General features: G+C 33.1%; 1 protein-coding gene across 1 annotated transcript in view; it reads left to right on the top strand.

The window, feature by feature from the left end:
- 5-HT2A (5-hydroxytryptamine receptor 2A) overlaps positions 1-21791 on the top strand; it is a 321254-nt gene that overhangs the window by 239045 nt on the left and 60418 nt on the right. The window contains exon 3 of the mRNA XM_089647660.1: positions 13920-14022. Within this exon, the coding sequence (XP_089503786.1) occupies positions 13920-14022 (103 nt within the window). The remainder of the gene's footprint in view (positions 1-13919; positions 14023-21791) is intronic.

Here is a 21791-nt window from a genome sequence, read left to right as displayed (position 1 = left end):
GACTCACCAGAGCTAAGCAATTTAATAAATATTCATATTCCAACAAGATCAACACGGCAATCCCATTTGTTTCATTTACCTACATATATAGAACTAACTTTAGAAAAAAATCACCAATTCCACGCATATGTGCCCAATATAATGCTAAATTTCAAAACATAGACATTTTTAGCAATACACTTCACAAATATCGATTAGAAGTAACACGTACGATCGAAAATTAATACAATAGTTTGAAACGTATCCAGAGCATCTCCTATCCTCATCCTAAATTCCTATTCCTCCCCTCCTCACCTAAAATATATATATTTTTTTTTTATGCTATAAAATTCCATCTACAATTAATTTTAATATAGGAGACTTTTTTGGCTTGACTGTATTTAGCATGTATATATTTATATTTTATGTATAAGCTGTTTGTCTCTTACCAATAAATAAATAAATCAATAAATGAATGACAATCTTACACCACGGCGATACTTAGAATATATTTTACTCTGAAACATGCCTGTACTATATTTTATTTTTAATGAGTAAATTGTGAAATAACACTAATTATTCAAATAAAATCTTCTTGCGCCCGCCGGGAATTGAACCCGCGACCAACGGCTTGCTATTCAAGAGTCTTACCCCTCGACCATGGAGGTAGCAATTCTACAGAAAAACCGATTAATAAATAAATAATTATAATTTTACAATAATAAATATAATTTTTCAATACCTACTTCTGTTTCAATTTGAATTTTTCTTGATTGAATGAAATGGAACCTTGAAAGTAAAAATTAACCTACTTTCGGATACCCGATCGAGCTAAAACTGGCTAAATAAACCCGTTATCGATGACACTGCATTTTATCAATTTTTGGTGGTACTCATGCACACACACGGGCTCACTCACGCATTTGTCTGAAATATATTAAAAATTTAGAGCAGTCAATATACGAAATAAATGTCGGTACTTTCCAATTAGGATTTGGCTCAGGTGTTAGCGGTGTTGACTCTACTGTGGGAGAATGTTCAATTCACAGTCAAACCAAAAAAAATGTTTGAAAAGATATTTTAAAAGTTCACAGCATTCTAATAGCTAATCCCCCAGGGATTTTGATGAAGTTTCAATCCTCAATCAAACCAAAAAAAAAATATCTTGGCTCTCAGCCACCCCAAAATATGGCGTTTGATTTTAAAAATTAATCTGGACTTCTACAAATTAAACTTAGTGCCAATAAAAATAAAAATTTATAGACCGGTCAGTTTTTGAGCAGTCTAAAGAGTCTGTTTCCTAATTCCCACCCAAGTGTCCGTAGTTCAATCCTCTGCCGGAGTCCGAAGTCCGGAGGAGCTAATTACATATAAGGCTGGAAGAAGATTTTTAAAATTATCAGGTTTTTCGTACCCTGGAAATGTTGGTTTTATCTTTTTAAAAAAGGTTTTAAACAGGGGAGATACTTTTAACGTTAAGGCGCAAAATTGTGGTTTTCAAAAGAAAAATCATCGACTTTTCCATCCCCCTAGTGTGAGATTCCTGTACAAAGGGATTTGTTTGTGTCAGAATGTCTCTACTCATTGTTTGGTTTAATGATTAATAGTCACGATAAAAAGACGAAATGTAAAATTCTATGTTGAAACCATCTACCTATAAGGTCAGCAGACATGAACAGGAGACCCCAGGAGGATATCTGTGATATACATTGGCCAACCGGTAGATATATGAAAGGCTTTATAATTTTACCTAACTGGGTTACTTTAAATGATAGAAACCAATGACGATACAACATATTCCGACCTGCTATTTTATAAATTTTGAGGTGTCAAGTGATCATTTCAGTGCCGTACCATAATAGAGCAACGACAGTTTGGAAAAAGGCGGCGATTATTGATAATCGTTGTTACAGCTGATGTGTATATTGATCAAACTATTTTGAACAGTGAAGTTTTTGTAATTGGCAGTTGCGCGTTCAGACCTGTACTCTAGTCGGCATTGCATTTTTGATGGTGAAAAGTTCCAGCTGTAACAATTTAATGTTAGGTTTACCTTCGTACCGTTGAAAAAGTCACAGAAAACTAATCGATAACTTAGTTAAAATTCGTTGCTGAGTAGAACAGTCAATGCTAATCCATCTATTTACAGGACTAATCTCATTTAAGCTTTGAAATGTCAACGTGACGTCTGCTAAGTTTTTTGCGGTAAGACCACTCTGACGGCAAAGTTAAATACGTTTTTAACAGTATTGATTTACGGATTCCACGAAATAACGGCATCCGTGGTTAAAGGGTAAGGCTCTCGACTAGCAAGCTGGAGGTCGCAGGTTCAAATCCTGACATGCGCAATTAAATTTTATTTGTTTAATTTGTGTTGTTTCACAATTTACTTATTTAAAATAGTATATAGTACAGGGTTTTCCAATAAGAGGTGTTATTTTTAATAGCCCGCTATTTCGGTAGATTTTACTTTTGAAGTTGTCATTTTTTGACTTTAGACAAGTAGAAACTACGCCATTAATAAAAATGGAACGATACACGCTTCAACAACGCATTGAAATTATTAAAATTCACTTAAGTGAATCAAATGCAAATCATCTTGAGTGATGAGGCCCATTTCCACCTCGGTGGCTTCATCAACAAACAAAATTGTCGCATCTGGGGCTCGAAAAACCCAAGAGTTGTTGTTGAAAAGCCTCTCTTTCCTCCACGTGTGACTGTTTGGTACAGTTTATGGTCCAGTGTAGTCATTGGACCTTACTTTTTCGAAAATGAGGCTGGAGCAACAGTTACGGTGAATGGATTGCACTATCGGGAGATGATTAATGATTTTTTTATGGCCGGAATTGGATGGTATTGATCTGGACAACGTTTACTTTTAACTAGATGGCGTTACGTGCCACATAAGCAACGAAACCATTGATCTTTTACGATTGAATATCAAAATAACATCTCTTATTGGAAAACCCTGTATATTTGCGGCACGTTCCAAAGTGGAAGATACTTTTATAAATTGTATGGATACGGAATAGTCTGCAGAATGAATAAACGCAGTAAAACACTTTATGTTAAATTATACATTATATCCAGAGTAAAAGATACTCTCAGTATGGCCCTGGTGTAAGACCACCATTCGTTGTTTGAAATGACTTTAGCCGTGTTTGGTGAACAGATCTGAATAGTCAAGTACTTCACCATTTTCCTCTTTTCCATCTCCTCACCCCTTCCCCTTACTACCTTCAGCCTCACAACATACCCTAATTAGCCGTTGTCTAACTGGTTCCAGACGATTTGGAGCAGTTGGGACTATTGTGGGGTTTCACATTCCGAAGCCGATGACCAAATCTTCGAATTGAATATAAGAATCAGGAATATTTGTCAAGTTCATTCTTATTTATATGGAAGCCTTAACCCTACATACCAAGCATTGTCACGGAAGACAGATACATCCTCCAATTAGTAAGAACAGACTGTAGATATTCTTGAATGAATGACCAAATCTTAAGAATTAATTAAATTAAGACACCAGAAGGATGCGACGCTCCTCATGACTTCAAAAACCTGCGTGACTGGTACGAGAGCAAATTGACTTCATGATTACTAGCCTCCGATGGGAAGTATGCTTACGAGAGATAGGAAGGCTGACAGAGGTATAGAAAGAAAGGTATATGTAGGTAACTCCATTAATTGAGGACTGAACGCAGTTGGCGCCAGCAAAAAACTGTCCATAGAAGCGAAGCTAGCAGTCCACAACGGCGTACTGATACCTGCCCTGATCTGTGGCAGTGAGGTATGGAACTGGCCGAGGAAACATTAAAGTAAGCTGGATGCTTTAGAAATAGATCCCTGAGTCGTATGTGTGTTAAAACCGTGTACGATTGTGTGTGAAATATGGAGATCCGCAAAGAATGCAAGGCTTATGTAATCGTAATGAGTAAGATTAAGAAAGGGACGCTTAGATGGTTTGGTGGATAAAATGAACAAAGGAGTGTATTAAGAATATACGATGTAAATTTACATGGTAGGAGAAGTCGGGAGCGCTCGACGAAGACACAACACGATCAAGTGACCCAGATACTTGAGTCGGGTCACGACAAGAGTCCGAATAATAGAAGAAAATGTATGAGACGATGAATGAATGTGAATAAGGCAAGGAGTGTGTGTCAAGACCGAGTTGTTTGGCGGTCCGTCCTCTCTGCCTACCCCTGCGGGGAAACGTCGTTCCGTAAATTAGTTAGTTCACCTGATAAGAGAGTACACCATAAAAACAAAGTCAATCGATATTTAGTCGTTCGGTATTTCAGCTTATCGGCAATCACGAATTTGACGATCCGAATAAAGATCAAACTCAAATAAAACATCTGTCTGCCCTCAAATACTTCAATAAAGTCACTCAAGATTTCATTTTTACGGATTACGTGAAGTTGGCTTTCAAGACAACCTGACCTCTAACTAACGAAACTAATTCGCCCACTTTTCCCCGCAAAGGTGGGCAGAAAGGATGGACCGCCAAAAAACTCTGTTTTGCCATACACTGATTGCTTCATTCACATTTACACATTGTTTTGTTTTTTTTTTCTCTTGACATGGCCCTACTCAAGTGTTTGGTTGATCTCTTGAATCTCTTTTTAATTATTGGTATTTCCGGTTAAAATCAGAATTACAGTCCTTACGAATGATTTAACAGGTTTCCTGTGAAAAATGTTAATAATTAATATATTTTATTGGTTAACCAACACCTCTGCTATAAGTCACCACAAGTGGTGCACGGAATCATAGAGTGAGGTGTGTTCAGGAAGCGACTACCCACCAGTTGCGAGGCGTGCCAGATCGGGAGACCCTTTGATCTCTCCAACTGGCCTCTACACCCATCGCCTTGTGGGAGGGATGTATTCATATGTCCGTCAATTCTGGACACAATGATCCCTAGATTCCTACCCAACCCTCATACCTTTTACCTTCCCAGAACTTCCTTTCCTTAAAAAATACCCTCCACACAGCATCCCGAAAGATCGCATAGGCCCTGAGTTAAATTATTTTCCTGTGTAGGGTTAATGCGTTCTCATTTTACAGGGTTACTAATTATTGTTGTTATCATTGACTAATAAAAACGGCAAAACCAATTTAAAAAAACAAAATTACAAAACAACATAATATGAGCTGTTATGATAAAATGCAACTACTTAAATATACAATAAGTGTTTTTGTATTATTTTCTAGGTTTTATTATATTATCAAGATGTCGGAACACGTGTTCATTAAATTCCGAATATTTTTGTATTTCAACGAATTTTCTTTTTGTATCGTCATGATACATTAACAAGGCAAATCGAAAAAAAATCTTAAAGTGATTTTAAAAGTTTTATTAATAAGGCCAAATAATTTATCGTGGGGGCAAAACTCGATTTCGCTCCGTGTGTCATGTCTTTTTCGGGCTTCCACGACTTCTTCTAATTCCTTTCACATTCGCCGCATACACTCATTTTTTTCGTTCATTCTCTCCGCATGCCCAAACCATACATCTAAGCATCCCTTTCTTCATCTTACTCGTTACGCTTACATCCACCTTGCAATCTTCGCAACTCTCCACATTTCGTACACGATTTCATTTGTACAGCATTCAGTACACTTTAATCTTTTGTTGCCAGTTCCATGCTTCACTGCCATACATCAGGATTGGTATAAGCATTTCATTGTAGACTGCTATCTTCACTTCTTTGGACAATTGACTTCAATAAAGCTTAGTCATTCAAGATTTTGGTTTACAGGAAGCTGGCCTTTTGTATCATAAACCAAACCCAACTAATCCAAAACCAAATCTCTCTTCAACTATCTCTAAAATATGGCAGGTAATTACCATTTTTTGTTACTAGCTCATATATATATTTATTAAGTATCACTAGTCAAGATAAATGCATTAATTTATCATTATCAGTTCGGAATTCAACCCCGCGATTTACCCCTGTACGGTGGGTAGATTTATGGGGGATGAAAAAGGTTACTCGGTGAATCGATGGGAAAGGGCAGGTGCTGGGAGTAAAAATATTGGTGGGGGTTCTCCATGCAGTGGATATTATTTTATATTAGAAACTATCGCTACACAAATTGCCTGTACTTCAAAATATATAGCTGATAATATAAATGGATTACGGAAGAATATTTTTCTTGGTGAAAACTAAAGAACGCATAATGTATTTTATTTATTTATGTAATTTAATTTCTTTATTGGTTTAAAGAGGTACAGTTATAATTTAATATCATTTTTTTATTTTATTACACACCTTTTTTTAGCAAACGCTCGTTCTGAAAAGGTGTAGAAACTATATTTTTATTTAAAACAAAAGAAAAATAAAATAAAATTTACCAACAATTGTTGTGAAAAATTAATAGAAAAAATGAGGAGAGGAAAAAGAAGAGAGCATAAAAAAGGATATATAATATTATTTTCGAGAATTGTGATATTATTTTAAAAGTGTAATAATTGAAGAAATACTACTGAATTATATTTGAAATAGTGTTTTTGAATTTAACGTAATTTTTTTGTAATCTTACATCTGGAGGTAATTGCTTAAACCATTTCACTCAACTTTATTTATAAAATTTGTTGGTGTTGAAATATAATATATATGCATTGAAATCCTAAACACCTACTGTTACGCTTTCTATTGTATCCCATTTTTCTTTCCAAACAAACCAAGCTTTGTGTTCAACGCAGTATCTTAAAATTATATTTTTTCAACACACAAGGATAGTAAGTTTACATCGAGGAAGTTCCTGCTAGCGATTCTTGATGGGTATTTATTTCTCTTCGTCTTTTCCAATCAAAAGTTTCGTTGGAAAAGTGTAAGCGAGCTTAATAGAAAAAAATTACTTTTGAAACTGGCCATTATAAATTTTTCCTCCATCAAGTGACTTTCAAATGTAGGTATTCAAGAGCACTTCCTTCCATGTATATACCATAATTAATTTACTAAAGAACCTTTTTCATATTAACTCTGGCTCTGAGGAAAATTATTTTCAGGGAAAGGGTATTTGAGGTTGCTTCGTGAAGGGTCTATCTAAGGATGGGAAGGAGTTAACAAAGATCTTGAAGAAACACAGAAGCCGGCAAATCTTTCAACAGCTGAGTTATTGAATTCAAGTACGATGACAACGTGACACGTGACAAATGTTCAGCGTACGTTTTTCGACTATGCACCGGTGCTGAAGGGTTAAATGACGTTAGTTCCTCAAAACATCTTCTATTGAAATATTGGTAGAACAAGGACAGCATGAAGCCTGTGCTCTGATTGAAAGATTGCAATAAGTTTCTTTAAGATAGAGGAATTGACGTATTGGCAACGGGAATGGCCCTATGCAGGAAAATGCATTGTTTCTGAGACCCTGCTAAAAAAAGACATATAGAATATAAACATATCTCCCGTAGTCACTTAAATAAGAAGCCTAAAAATCTGTTGATCTTTAACGTTATAGACTTGTACAGATTTTTCAAATATCTTTTTTAGACCAATGAAACTTTATTTTAGTCGCAACGTAATTTTCAACTTTAAAATAAAGCAACTTTAATATTTTCCCAGTATTAAGAAATTACAGAAAATAATACTAAACCCGGGGGAAGTCGGGTAATTACGCTGCTCGACAGATAAAAAATCATTTTAACTAATTTATACTTTTTAAGATAACATGGAAGTAGTAAGAACGTTCAGTCTAATATTTAGGTGAGCCCTTAAAGGAAATCCCAACATTGACACGATGTTTTTTGTTACCAAGAATATCGGTTGTTAATCGTTATTTGCGAGCACGACCATGATATGACAGTTGAAACCGACTAAATCTTCACATTAATACCCATATACAAATTGATAAGCATCGAATCGTTAGATATTTTTTCAAACAAAATTGATTTTAATAATATTTCACATTTGGACATGAGTAGAGATTTTTATGGCAAAAATATTGTGGTGATTTATTTTTATGGTATTATGAAGCAATTTTAATTCAAAAAAATCCATTAATATTAATAAAGACGATGTTCAATAGTTCTTGGTATCCGGTAATTGACAGCTACATCAAAACTAAAAGCAGAAAACAATTAAAAAATTTACTTTAATACCAACTTTTGAAGAATTGGCAACACGGCTTCGCATCTACATACACACGGGAAAAAATTAGTATTGCTAATTTATGTCAGAACACGTGTTCCGACATCGTGATAATTTTAAAAGTTTATAAGAAACTTGGTTGATTCATTCATTAAAGGCTTGCAACCCTGTTTTTTATCGGGTTACCAATAATTTGAAAAGATTCTTAATAAATTACCAAAACTAATTTTTCTCCGTGCATAAGCACACACATTACAACAATCTTCGATTGCACATCTGCCCTGATGATGGACACTGTAATGCTGTCCGAAACGTTGGATAAAGATAGAGGTAGCGTAACATACCATAACACCCCAAAAATCTCCATTATATTTTTATTTTTTGATGTCGCACATGCCAATCTTTGCAAAACCTACCCCGACGAAAATAGCTATGAATAATTCGCGAGTCCCCATATCAAGGTGTTTTTAGCACGAATTTGAAATGGATTTTAGAATCTGAATATGTTTAAACGGGGACTGTCGTGCACTAATATTTGTACTTCTATTGATATTTGTTTCAGGTAAAACATCAATGAGGAAAATCCGATAAATTTAGGATATTAACACAATCTCGATTTATTGTTATTCAGAATTTTGACAAAAAATAATTGGACAAGTTTATCGTGTCGTTTTAAAATGGAATCTACTCAAAGTTTTGCATAGGTGTAATAATTTAAAGGATTAACTTTTATTATTTGGTTTAATAATACCAACTATTATTGCCCAGTTTTATTTATTAAATTAAGGCGATGCCATACGTAGTAATGCACAATCATTTGTTTTTGGTTTGAAAATTTGGTCGCCTATAAATGTTTCAGGTGCTTTAATTAAATACTGCGAGTAGAATACATATTGGCCTTTAAAATGATCGAGTATTTTTTAGATAAGTCTTTTTATAAGCCCAGAAAAAAATAATGTAAAGGCTTTTTTATTTATTGTTTTTGTGTTTAATTCGTAGAACTCCATTCAATTTAATTAAAATCAAACAGTTTGAAAATGGCCTTTAAAGCCGAAACAGCTGTAACAATAACTAAAACCAAAAAATACTTGCAGAACTTAATAATTATATTATTAAATTTGATTTTAACTAAATTTTTTTTAAAACATCCAAAGGCCTATGAAAACTGCTTTAATGTTCAAAATCTCCTACTTACGAACCCATTTTCGGTTGCGATTTTATTGTATAATGTGGCAAATTATGTTATTTATAAAATTATCGAAAAAAAATATTTATGCCTGAAGATCCACAAAATAAAATAAAAGGCACTTTTTGGCCATGTTTTTTTCTTGCAAAAATCAACAAAAAACAGGCGGATGGTGTTAAGCGGGAATTTAAACCTTATCGAGATCTACATAAGGGTTGTTATTGATAGCGGCTCAATTTAAAATATTTTGTAAATAGAACATCGCCTTAATTATAACTGTTATGATATCGAATGATTTTACCGAGAATGCTTTCGGTAATATTTGTAAATCCTTTAGTTTTCATTTATCAATATTAGTAAAGTTATCCTTATATTTAACTAGCTGAATATTTAAGTGAAGTTTGCTTTGTGAATTGACGTTCATACTAGTTATAAAAGGTCAGCTTTTTATAGCCAGTTTTGTCTTATTTTATTCTCAGATATATAAAAAAACCTTTGAAATTTTTTAAGCAAAACAGCTCGTTACTGAAATTAAGTTGCCAACTGAAAAACGTTGCTAGACCAAGGAAATTAACACAAAAAATCTGTGCAAATCTATGATGCTACAGATCAATATGTTTGAGAGATCAGTGGGCTGCACAAACAGATTGCCTGCTTTATTAATAAAATGCCAAAAAGAGTGATAATTTTAATAAACAATGCTTTACGCATTTTACATTGTCACGAGACAATGCGAAATTTTAATAAACATTCAATTCTAGCTGAAAAACATCTCTAAGGACAGATTTTTGTCATCGGATTTAATTCCGTACAAAATTCATAGATGTCATTATGAGCTTGTGGAGGTACCTACCCCAACACAAAGTAAAACCGTGGTTTTGATTTCGGTTTTCATTTTATTCCCAACGCGATAAAGGCTTACCCATACTTCGTGTTTCTTTGTTTCGACGATGAAATATTATAATATTTATTATTTCAAACGCCCATTTCCGGTGCGGTTTGTTTTTATACTTGTAGGAAAAACTTTTAAAAAAATTGAATACCTCTATAATATATATTATACTATTCCTTACAAATTTTGACTCTACACGGTGATTATTTTTTGATTTGTTTCAACTGTTTTTTTAAATATATCCTCTGTAGGAAGGGTCTTGAAGTGGTGCGTATTATATGAAGAAGGAAAACTGATGCCGGTAGCTCGTTCTAACTGTGAATGGGTGTTCCGCACGTGTCCATCGAATTTGCGAATGTGCACCGATGCACATACGCATGTAGCTCCTTCTAGCAGGCTCCGTTGAAATACTTGTAGGACAGTCTCACTAATTGGAGATGGCGATCACGTTGTTTACAACGGATTTCCAAACAGATAGACCGCCCTCCTTTGCACACAGACTATGCAATAATTACAATAGGGTATTATCCAAGGTGGATATTTTCAGTTGCAAACTTACCAAATACAAGAGGTCCATAAAATAATATTTCTCTGATGGTTTGTGAATAATTTTTATGTCTCTATTGTTTATATTTCGATTATGATTTCATTTATACCTACAACCTATCTCCATGGCTATAAATGTATTGTTTTGTAAATTTTTAGTTTTATATAATCTTTGTTTTGTATAATTTATATAAATAACTTATTCCATATTATGTTGTCTCAGTTAAAGTCACAAGGAGGAAATCCATAATAGGTTTTATTTTACTATATAATACTTATGTACAAACTGATTAAATGTAAACTGTCGATTTCCCGAAAATGAATAAATAAATGATGAATTATTTTAAGGCTCCAACCTAGAGGTGGCTCCTAAATTCAATTGTTTAATTGAAGAATCTGATAGACATGACGCAAACCCTGTAACAGAGTTTTAGCTAAGACAGAACAAAGGTCAGAGATTATGTAATTAGCTCAGTTTAAACTTTGTATCTTTAAAGTTTTCCTTCAAATTGTCCGAATCACATTTCTCAGATGAAGGTCTTCCAGATGTCGACGGTGACATTTTTTGGCAGATAGGAGATGACAGATCTGAAGAAAGATAATTTCTTAGTTAAAGAAGTGATCATTTTAAAGTTTTCTTATTTCCTAAAGCAGTTAATTTAACGACATTGAATTCGTTATATTTGTTGAAACTGGAAATCCAATATCCTAAACTTCGGAGGATGAGAATACTAATACTAATAATTTCTCTTCTAAATTTTTATTCGCCTTTTACACTACCATTCTTGTTTGTGATTACAATTTAAACTTCAAAGCATAATACAGGGTTTTCCAATAAGAGGTGTTATTTTGATATTCCATCTTAAAATATCAATGGTTTCGTTGCTTTCGTGGCACGTAGCACCTTCTTGTTCAAAGTAAACGTTGTCCAGATCAATACCATCCAATTCCGGCTATAAAAAATCATTAATCATCTCTTGATTGCGATCCATTCACCGTAACTGTTGTTCCAGACTCATTTTCAAAAAAGAGGTCCAATGACTCCGCCGGATAATAAACCGAACCAAACAGTCACACGTTGAGGATAAAGGGGCTTTTCAACAATAATTCTTGGGATTTCCGAACCCCACATGCGATAATTTTGCTCGTTGACAAGGCACCGAGGTGGAAATGGGCCTCATCACTCAAGATGATTTGCATTTGATTCACTCAAGTGAATTTTTGTTGAAGCGTGTATCGTTCCATTTTTATTAATGGCGTAGTTTCTACTTGTCAAATGTCTAAAAATGATAGCTTCAAAAGTAACATCTACCGAAATAGCGGGCTATTCAAAATAACCCCTCTTATTGGAAAACCCTGTATTAGTAAAAAAAACAAGTCACAAAAATGTTTCGTTTGTTGGTTTTTGGCTGGAAATGATGAATAATATAATATAATCAGAAAGACAAATCTCTAAATAGTATAAAATTAAGTCGCTATCCGCTTCTGTCTGTTTGTGGGTTTATAAAAGGTTTATATATATATAATACATGCATATTATATTTGTAAGTATCAAAAGTTGATATTTTGTAATCAAGTAAGAAAATAATATTTTAAGGCAGTAGTAAGAACGTATGTAGGTATATGAAACAATGTTTGAAGATGACGTAATTCCTGATAGATGTAATTACTTTTCTTTTTTTCATCAAAAATGTGTTAACTGTTTGATAAATAAAACCATAAAAAGACGTGAGAACAGTTTATTTGCATTTCACCCAAAATCCACTTAAGACTGTTTTTGGTTATCTGCCATTTTTGAGAGAACCGTTAAGTTTACAGATATTAATCTAGTCTCAAATGAAAGCAAATTAAATTTACAACAACTTTATTCCAAACAATATTTGATGTGGGATGCGTATTTTAGAAATTATTTTTCAAAATAAGTGACCATTTCGAAAAAATTTAACTTTTTGGAAAAAATTGCATATTTTTGAAGAACTGTATCTTGAAAACCAATGGCTTTATATAGCTTGCTTTGGTCTCAAATTATAGCAAATTTAGTCTACTTTAAATGTATGCATACTTACTACACCGGTCAGACCCTTCCTTTACTGAGATATTGAGCAAAAACTGAAAAAAATCCGAAAATTTCCTGGTTTTTTAGGTCCACCGGCACTCGCACAGCACTTCCGAAGTTGCAAATTTTTTTTTTTAATACTGGTTTAGGTCCTAACAACATATAAAAAATTCAGAATGACTGGACCTTTTGCAAGCACGGATGTACATCTTGACTGAACTATATGTGTATCTCCTAAGAATAACCCCCTGCAACGCCTGGTACACGTCAGCCACTTTTTAGATAAATCAAAGACTAACACATATTAATGTTGACCTTGCAGAACTAACTTTCTTTTTTCGATGGAACATTGTGGCTAGTGAATACACAGAATATGCAAGTCGAACTTTAGTCTTAAATATAATTATTATTCAAATTAATGTAAGGTTTTTGCCAGCTGTAGTATACGTATTCATAATATCTAAGACAGTTTCTTACAAAAATAAACTCATCACGTTATAATACAAGTTTACAATTTGGGAGGTTTGCCATCATAGGTCACCCCAAGTGGATCGCTACTTTTGTGCCCGGGTTCATTGGATGAGGTGTGTTCAGGATGCGCCTGCCCTTCCTCTCCTTCCTTTCCCTAAAAAGACCCTCCTCACAACATCCCCAAAGGTGACACAGGCCCTGAGGTAAATTATTTTTCTCAAGGCCGTGTGAGGTTAGTGTAAAAGAAAAAAAACAAAATGTTTTTTTATTAAAATAGTCGATGACCTGTCGGTAGTTGGGTTGACAAATGTTTGTTTTGGTTTTCCAAACCTTTTGGTTTTCCCACGCAGGCGTCATGGTTTCAATTTCTCTGCTAGATAATTCCTCCTTCATTCATTCATTCATTCATTTAATTATCATATTTCGCTTATTATGATGGTAATATGAGTTTTTTAGTAGTGTGAAGAGTGTTTGTTGTTCCTTAAAATAAAATGGGCTTGTTTTATAATATTCAATTTAATTATTGTTAAAATATTATAACATGGAAATGTGAAACAGATAAAGACAGAAAATAAAAGTTAACGATCGCAACTAGGACCTCAGACCCGGACCCAGGTCCTTTAACCTTGTATATCTGTAATTTTTTGTTAATTTTAAACTCATATATATTTTTTTCATTTGTTTCAGGATACTGGCCCTTTGGATGGGTGTGGTGTAACGTGTACGTGACTTGTGACGTCTTGGCCTGCTCCAGTAGCATCATGCACATGTGCTTCATCTCTTTAGGAAGGTAAGTTGGGTAGTTTTAGGATACTGGCCTTTTGTCTGGGTGTAATGCAATGTGTACGTGGCTTGTGACGTTTTGGTCTGCTCCAATAGCATCATGCACATGTGCTTCATCTCTTTAGGGAGGTAAGTTGAGTAGTTTCAGGATACTGACCTTTTTTCTGGGTGTGATGCAACGGGTACGTGACTTGGACGTCTTGTTCTGCTCAAGTAGCATCATTAACATGTGCTTCATCTCTTTAGGGAGGTAAGTTGGGTAGTTTTAGGATACTGGCCTTTTGTCTGGGTGTAATGCAATGTGTACGTGGCTTGTAACGTTTTGGTCTGCTCCAGTAGCATCATGCACACGTGCTTCATCTCTTTAGGGAGGTAAGTTGAGTAGTTTCAGGATTTTTTTATTTTTTTATTTTTTATTTATCAACTTTCAAAAATACATTTTTTACAATTAAGTCCCGTTAAACTGATTGATATCAGTTTGTCAACGGGTTCTTTTAACAATTACTTCTTAAATACATATACAATTTTAACAAGTACATAAAATATACATATAATTACATTAGTACAAAAAAATTCTTTCACATAACCATTTTTTTAACATACATTTCCTTCTGTGAGTCAATTCACAGCTTTTTATTGAGTTTGGTAACATGTTATAAATTATTGGAACGAGGTATTCTAGAGTTCTTTGACCATATTTATTCAGGTATCTGGGAACTACAAGTCCATCGTTTGCAATAAGTCTTGTATTATGAACATGTGTCACTATTTTATTATGTTCAGATTGAGATGTATGCTGACTCGCAATTTTAAGCCACAATAAAGCACGAACAGATAATACATTTACAGAGTTGTATAGTAATGACTTTGGTACGTCATTTCTTTGTTCGTATTTAGTTCTATTTAATAATAATTTTACCAAAGAATATTGTACATTTTGGACTGAAAGAAGATTTGTTTTTGTTGAATGTCCCCATGAAGTTATTCCGTATCTTATTAGGGATTCCGCCAATGATAGGTATACTATTTTAAGGGTATTTGGTGGAACAAAAAACTTTAATCTATAAAGTTTGCTCACTATAGCTCTAAGCCGTGTGCACACTTTTTGTATATGTATATCCCATTTAAAATAACAATCAATTGTTAAGCCTAGATATACGTATTTTGAAACAAGTTCAATATTTTTGCATGAGCATGGTTGTATTACAAAGTTATGAATGCAATTAAAGTCATGAGAAATAATTTTAGGAGTTATGGTGATGTTATTATGAGGAGATCTGATGTGCATAAGCTTCGTTTTTTTAGCATTGATTATTAAACCTACATCATGTGACCATTTTTGAAGAGTGACAAAGTCAATTTGCAGTAAATTACTCGCTATTAATAAATCCTCGTGTGAAATAACTAATGCAGTGTCGTCAGCATAAACGTAATGTTTAACATGAGAAAAAATAAATTTCATTGCAGTAACATATATTATATACAAGGTAGGGCCTAGTATGGACCCTTGTGGTACGCCTGCGAAAACAATATTTTTTTTGCTAAAATGATCAAAAAATTTTACACAAATCTTTCTATTTTGAAAGTAGTTAACAAATAATTTATGTAGGTTTCCTGTAATTCCAATGTTTTCTAGAGTTTTAAGTAATTTACTATGATCAATCGTATCAAAAGCCTTTGAATTATCAATAAATAATACGAGTACATGTTTTCTTTTGTTAAGATCATTATTAATTTTATTTGAAAATTCTTGAAGTAGTAGATCTGTGCTTTTATTTTTTTGGAAACCATATTGATGGGTATCAATAATAGAAAATTTTTCAAGGTACTTTATTAGTTTTACAGATATATATTTTTCTAGGATCTTTTCAATTGCAGGTAAAATACTGATCGGTCTATAGTTTTCAATTTCACTGTGTTTACCACCTTTGTAGATGGGTCGGATTATGCTACATTTAAGATCTTCAGGTATAATTGCCTCCGATAAAATCATATTAATTAATAGAGTTAAAATAGGTCCTAAGATATTAAAGTGTTTTTTAATGTCAGACATTCTAATTTTATCTATCCCCGGCGATTGACTATTTTTTAAACTTCTGACTACTTTTTCAATATCACAAAGTTTTGCTTGTGTTAAGAGCATGCTGTGTGGAAGTCTATGTGTTTGAATATGAAAAGCTTTTTTGTCACATCTATGTAATAGTTGCTTAACATTGTCAGAAAAAAAGTTTGCAAAATTGTTAGATGTTTGTTCAGTCGTTTGTTCTTTTTTTAAAAAATAGTTTGATATTACTTGGTCGCAATTACTTTTGCTCTTCCTCCCTAACAATCTGTTTATTTCGTCCCACGTTTTTTTAGAGTCGGCAAAGTAATTTTTAAATTTTGAGTTGAAGAATTTTAATTTGCATGCACTGATTAATTTTGTAACTTTGTTTCGATTACATTTGTACTCTCTTTCATAAAATTTATTTGTAGGATTATTTTTCCATCTTTTGTAAAGTGTATCTTTTAATTTGATTTTTGATAATAAATCTTCATTAATCCATTCATTTATGGCATTAGGTCTGATTTGAGGTTTATAAGACTTTACTACAGTACTTTTTTCAAAGATTTCATTAAATTTATTTTTAATTTTATTATACAGAGTAACGCAATCCACTTCTTTCAAAAGAATATTCCAATTATATTTTTTTATTTCTTTATCAACACGTTTTTGAGACAGAATTGTGATTTTTTCATTTTGTTCAATATTTTTGACGTCATGGTATTGTAAATTTAGTCCCGTCATAAAATGATCAGCAATTCTCGAATCAATTACACACGCGGACAAGTTACATTTATTAGATCTAACATATATGTGGTCAATACAGGATTTGGTTATTTGACCAGCAACGATTGCTTCTCTAGTCGTATCATTAATACATTTTGTTAAGTAATTACTGGTAAGTATATTTTCATAAGCTATTATATTTGAATCACTTTGATTTAGTATGTTAAGATTAATATCCCCAAAAAATATTATATTATCATTAAAGTTTACATTATTGCAAAAAAAACAAGAAATTTCATCTAAGAATCCCTTTTTATTGAGGTTAGGTGGTCTATAAATTGCTAAAATATAAAAATTACATTTATTAGGTAATGTCAATATTCCAAACACATTTTCAAAGTGAATGGTTTCAAATATTTTTTGTTTAAAATGTAAATGTTCCCTTATATACAGCAATATTCCACCTCCTTGTTTATTTTTTCTGCAATAATAATACGATTTATATCCTGGAATATCATATAATTTAATAAGTTCCTCGTTAATTGCAGTTTCGCAAAGCATAATTACATCTATGTCTTTCAAACAGTTTTTCAAATAGGCATGAAGAATATCCCAATACTTGTTTAGTGATCTTATATTTATTTGGACACAGGTAAGGTTAGTATTGCTTTTATTAATATTTTGTGCGTGAATCCAACATTCTAAATTGCTTACTCGGGTAAATTCTACATCAGTATCATTTTCAATATAGTTGAAAGCCATTTAAAAATATAATATAATATTATACTCGTAACATTCAGTATAATGGTTGGAAGTTGAAATATAGCATCTATTAATAATGTACAAAATAATAATGATGTACAAAATATACTTGAATATTGTAGGCTTGTAAAAAATCAATTGAAAAATAGATTTTAATTTTGTGCATCTTATAAAGAAAAATATCGAACTGTTTGTAATAATAGTATTATCCTCGTATATTTTAATATTATGGTTGTTGGGCTTAGTATTATTTGATACTATTTCCCGAGAAGCTATGTACAACCTAGTATTGAGTAATACAAAACAAACTTGAATAATATCGGCGTGTAAGTAGAATATATAAAAAGAGATATGTTTCAATAATAATACCAGAGAATACTGCTGTAGAGTTATGTGCAAAATACTACTATAGAGTACAAAATAAACTTCAAGAATATGGATTTGTAAAACGTAGTTAGAAATGTCAATTTTATGACATCCTGATGAAGAAAACATTAAAACATTACGATTTTCAATAATCGATTTTTTGGTGTGCAATTTCAAGCATTTTTTTATAAAACTTACAATTAATCTTGTCATTTGCTCGGTGATTTGATGGAAATGTCAGTTTATTTTTTAGGTTATGTTGTTCACAGTTCAGACATTTGGGTGCTTGGCTTATATTAATACAAGTCGTATGTGTGTGAGGGCCTCCACAATAGCTGCAGCTAGCTGCGTCCTTTTCTTTCCCAAGGCATCTACTTGATGTGTGTCCAAAGCGTAAGCAATGGAAACATTGTACCAGCGGGTTTGCATCTTCGGCGTAAATTCTTTGATATCCGATATTTATTTTTTCTTTTTGTATTATAGTTCTTCGGATGTCCTTGTCTACCTCTACAATGAAGTTCATCGTGTCGTTGTATTTATTTTTAACAACCTTTTTCACATTTATTAGTGATTTGATATCTGTAGTGTGTGTAAAAACTTTAAGATATTCGTTTTGTTCAAATAGGTCATCAGTAAAATCTTCAGTGTTGTAGTCATTGAAGATGCCTTTGAATATAAGTGTAGGTTTTTTTTTCATAAGTTCTTTTGCTTCTACATCCTGTAATTCTTTGGAAATTTCTTTTTGCAGCATCAGTGCGTCCTCTTTTTTAAAGCATTTTATGATTAATCTGTTTTGAGAAATTTTTTTAATGCTGTCAATATTAATCCTTAATTTTCCGTTTTTAATTTTTTCTTGGATTCGTTTTTGGAGTTTTTCATTTGTTTCTTTATTATTTTGATTAGGGGTAATCATTAGGGAAAATTCGTTTTTTCGATTTAAGTATCGTTTTTTATCTACTGATTGGTCATACGACTCAAGTTTGACATTGTTTTCAGTCATTTCAATGGCGACGTGACCCATCAGTGCCAATATTGTATTCACTTTTAATGTAATTAAGTTTTGTTGATCCTTGGTAAATTTTTTTGTTGGATCTTGTACTGCCTCCAACAGGTCTTGAATTGCCGTCTTGCATGATTCCATAAATTGGTGGTTATTTGTGTGCGTCATGTTTACCCCAATTTACACTGGATACTGGCCTTTTTTCTGGGTGTGATGCAACGGGTACGTGACTTGGACGTCTTGTTCTGCTCAAGTAGCATCATTCACATGTGCTTCATCTCTTTAGGGAGGTAAGTTGGGTAGTTTTAGGATACTTTCCTTATGTCTGGGTGTGATGCAACGTGTACGTGGCTTGCGACGTCTGGTCTGCTCCAGTAGCATCATGCACATGTGCTTCATCTATTTAGGGAGGTAATTTTGGTAGTTTTAGGATATGCATGTTATATGTCTATAGTCTTAACAAATTAGAACTCTATAATTAATTTGCACAGTTTTTACATTCAGAAACAGTTGAGATAGTCTAGCTAGAGCAATGTTTCTCAACGCGGGGCGTATGCCCTACCAGGGAGCAATTTGAATGTTTTGAGGGGTAATAATAATATTTGGATTATTTTTAAAGCGCCGTTTTTGTGCGAAATCACCTTAAGGGCACTGTAAAAATATATAATACATTTCTACATTGATCTATGTTATTACTAACTACATATGGAGATAATATACAGTATCACACTTACCTGGCAGGTCACCTAAGATTAACACTTAATCAGAGATGTGCAAAATGGGTACCCAAAACCATTTGAAATGCAAAATGGAAATGGGTCAGAACTTTTCCATTTGAAAATGCAAAATGCAAAATGGTTTTTAGAAAAGCATTTCAAATGCAAAATGCAAAATACCTATTTTCAAAATGCATTGAAAATGCAAAATGATTTCTCAGGTCAAACAATTAAAATAATTATACAATTTTTAAACAATTTTTTCATTTAATAATGGACATCAATGTAGAACAAACATATTACATGATGGTTTATCCAAAAACACCACGACTACAGATTATGAAAACCACAAAAAATTTGCGCGGGACTAATGTTGCCAACGTAAAAACATAGAAACTGCCATCTAACATTTAATATTACAGCGTCATGGCCGGGGCCCCATGTTCAGTATTTGAATCAGTATTTTTTGTAATGGTATCACTCAATTGCCAGGGCTCCGACCAGGGAGCAACTTGACAAATGTAAATTATCTCTCATAGCGAGGTTGAGGACCGACTGATATTTGGGGCTTATGAAAAAAAGATGAGTGGAGATAGTAGGAAGAATGTTGCAAAAAAGCATTTAAAATGGAAAATGCATTGAAAAAAGCATTTAAAATGCAAAATGCAAAATGGTTTTTAGAAAAGCATTTAAAATGCAAAATGGAAAATACCCATTTTGCATTTTGCATTTCCATTTGAAATGGATTTATTTGAAATAAAGCACATCTCTGCACTTAATTAACATTAACTAATTGTTTATTAGCGAAATTTAGATACAGGCTTTAGGGCATAATTGGAAAATTGGATATAGTTGGACTTTCTCTCAGGAATTGTATATTTAATTTAAGGCGATGCCATACGTAGTAATTCAAAATCATGTGTTTTTGGTTTGAAAATTTGATCGCCTAGAAATGTTTTAGATGCTTTAATTAAATACTGCGAGTAGAATACATCTTGGCCTTTGAAATAATCGAGTATTTTTTAGATAAATCTTTTAATGAACCCAGAAAAAAATAATGAAAAGGCCTATGAAAACTGCTTTTAAGTTCAAAATCTCCTACTTACGAACCCATTTTTGGTTATGATTTTATTGTATAATGTGCCAAATTAAATTATTTATAAAATCATCGAAAAAAAAAATATTTATGCCTGAACATCCACAAAATAAAATAAAAGGCACTTTTTGGCCATGTTTTTTTCTTGCATAAATCAAAACAGGCGGATGGTGTTAAGCGGGAATTTAAACCTTACCGCCATCTACGTAAGGGGTGTTATTGATTGCGGCTCGATTTAAAATATTACACGACGTAGTGCATCGCCTTAAAGCTATGACAGCTTAAAAGGGTAATTTTATAGTTTAGACCTAAATTCTGTTGGACTTGTTATGGCTTTTAGTTCCGGAGGGAGTTTATTCCAAGCCTTCGGCCCAGATACTTCGAAAGCGCGATCACCAAACTTAGTATTCGGCTTGCGCTTAGGTTCCATCAGTCTGCCTACAGCTGATGATGTGATGATGATCTAAGAGTTGACTGCCTTAGACCAGTGTTTCAGGGCCTCCTGTGTGGAGTTAATATTAAAAAAAGTGTCTTCCGGTACGCATAGTTCAGAGATGTAGGGTGGGGCCATTTCATTGATGGATTTAAACACCATCCAGCACAATTTGTACTGGATTCTTTCAGGGCACTTGAGCCAGTGAAGGTTACGAAGGTGTTCTAAAATGTGGGAATATTTAAAAACCCCGGCTGTGAGTCGTGCTGCTGCATTAAATACTGATTGAAGTTTGTCAATTTGATATTTTCGAAGGTTGGCATATATAATGGCATAGGTGATCAGTAATTATTCATATTTTGTTAAAAAAATTTATGTTGGTGATTCAGCAAATGTTGGTGATTCATCAAATGTTGATGATTCAGCAAATGTTGATGATTCAGCAAATGTTGATGATTCAGCAAATGATTGTACCACAAATTCAAATTCACACTATTCCATATAAATTTGTACATTTCAACGGTTTAAATCGATTTTTCCAAGGAAATTGAGTTTCCAACATTATTTATCTCAAAATAATGGCCCATGAGAATACAATATACAATATCTAGCTATTATTTATCTAAGTTCAGA

Source organism: Hesperophylax consimilis, chromosome 26 (genome assembly GCF_061612785.1).
Source record: "Hesperophylax consimilis isolate HC1 chromosome 26, BYU_Hcon_1.0, whole genome shotgun sequence".
Classification (NCBI taxonomy): Eukaryota; Metazoa; Arthropoda; class Insecta; order Trichoptera; family Limnephilidae; genus Hesperophylax; species Hesperophylax consimilis.
Note: the sequence above shows the minus strand (reverse complement) of the source record. Positions and strands in the feature narration are given on the sequence as shown.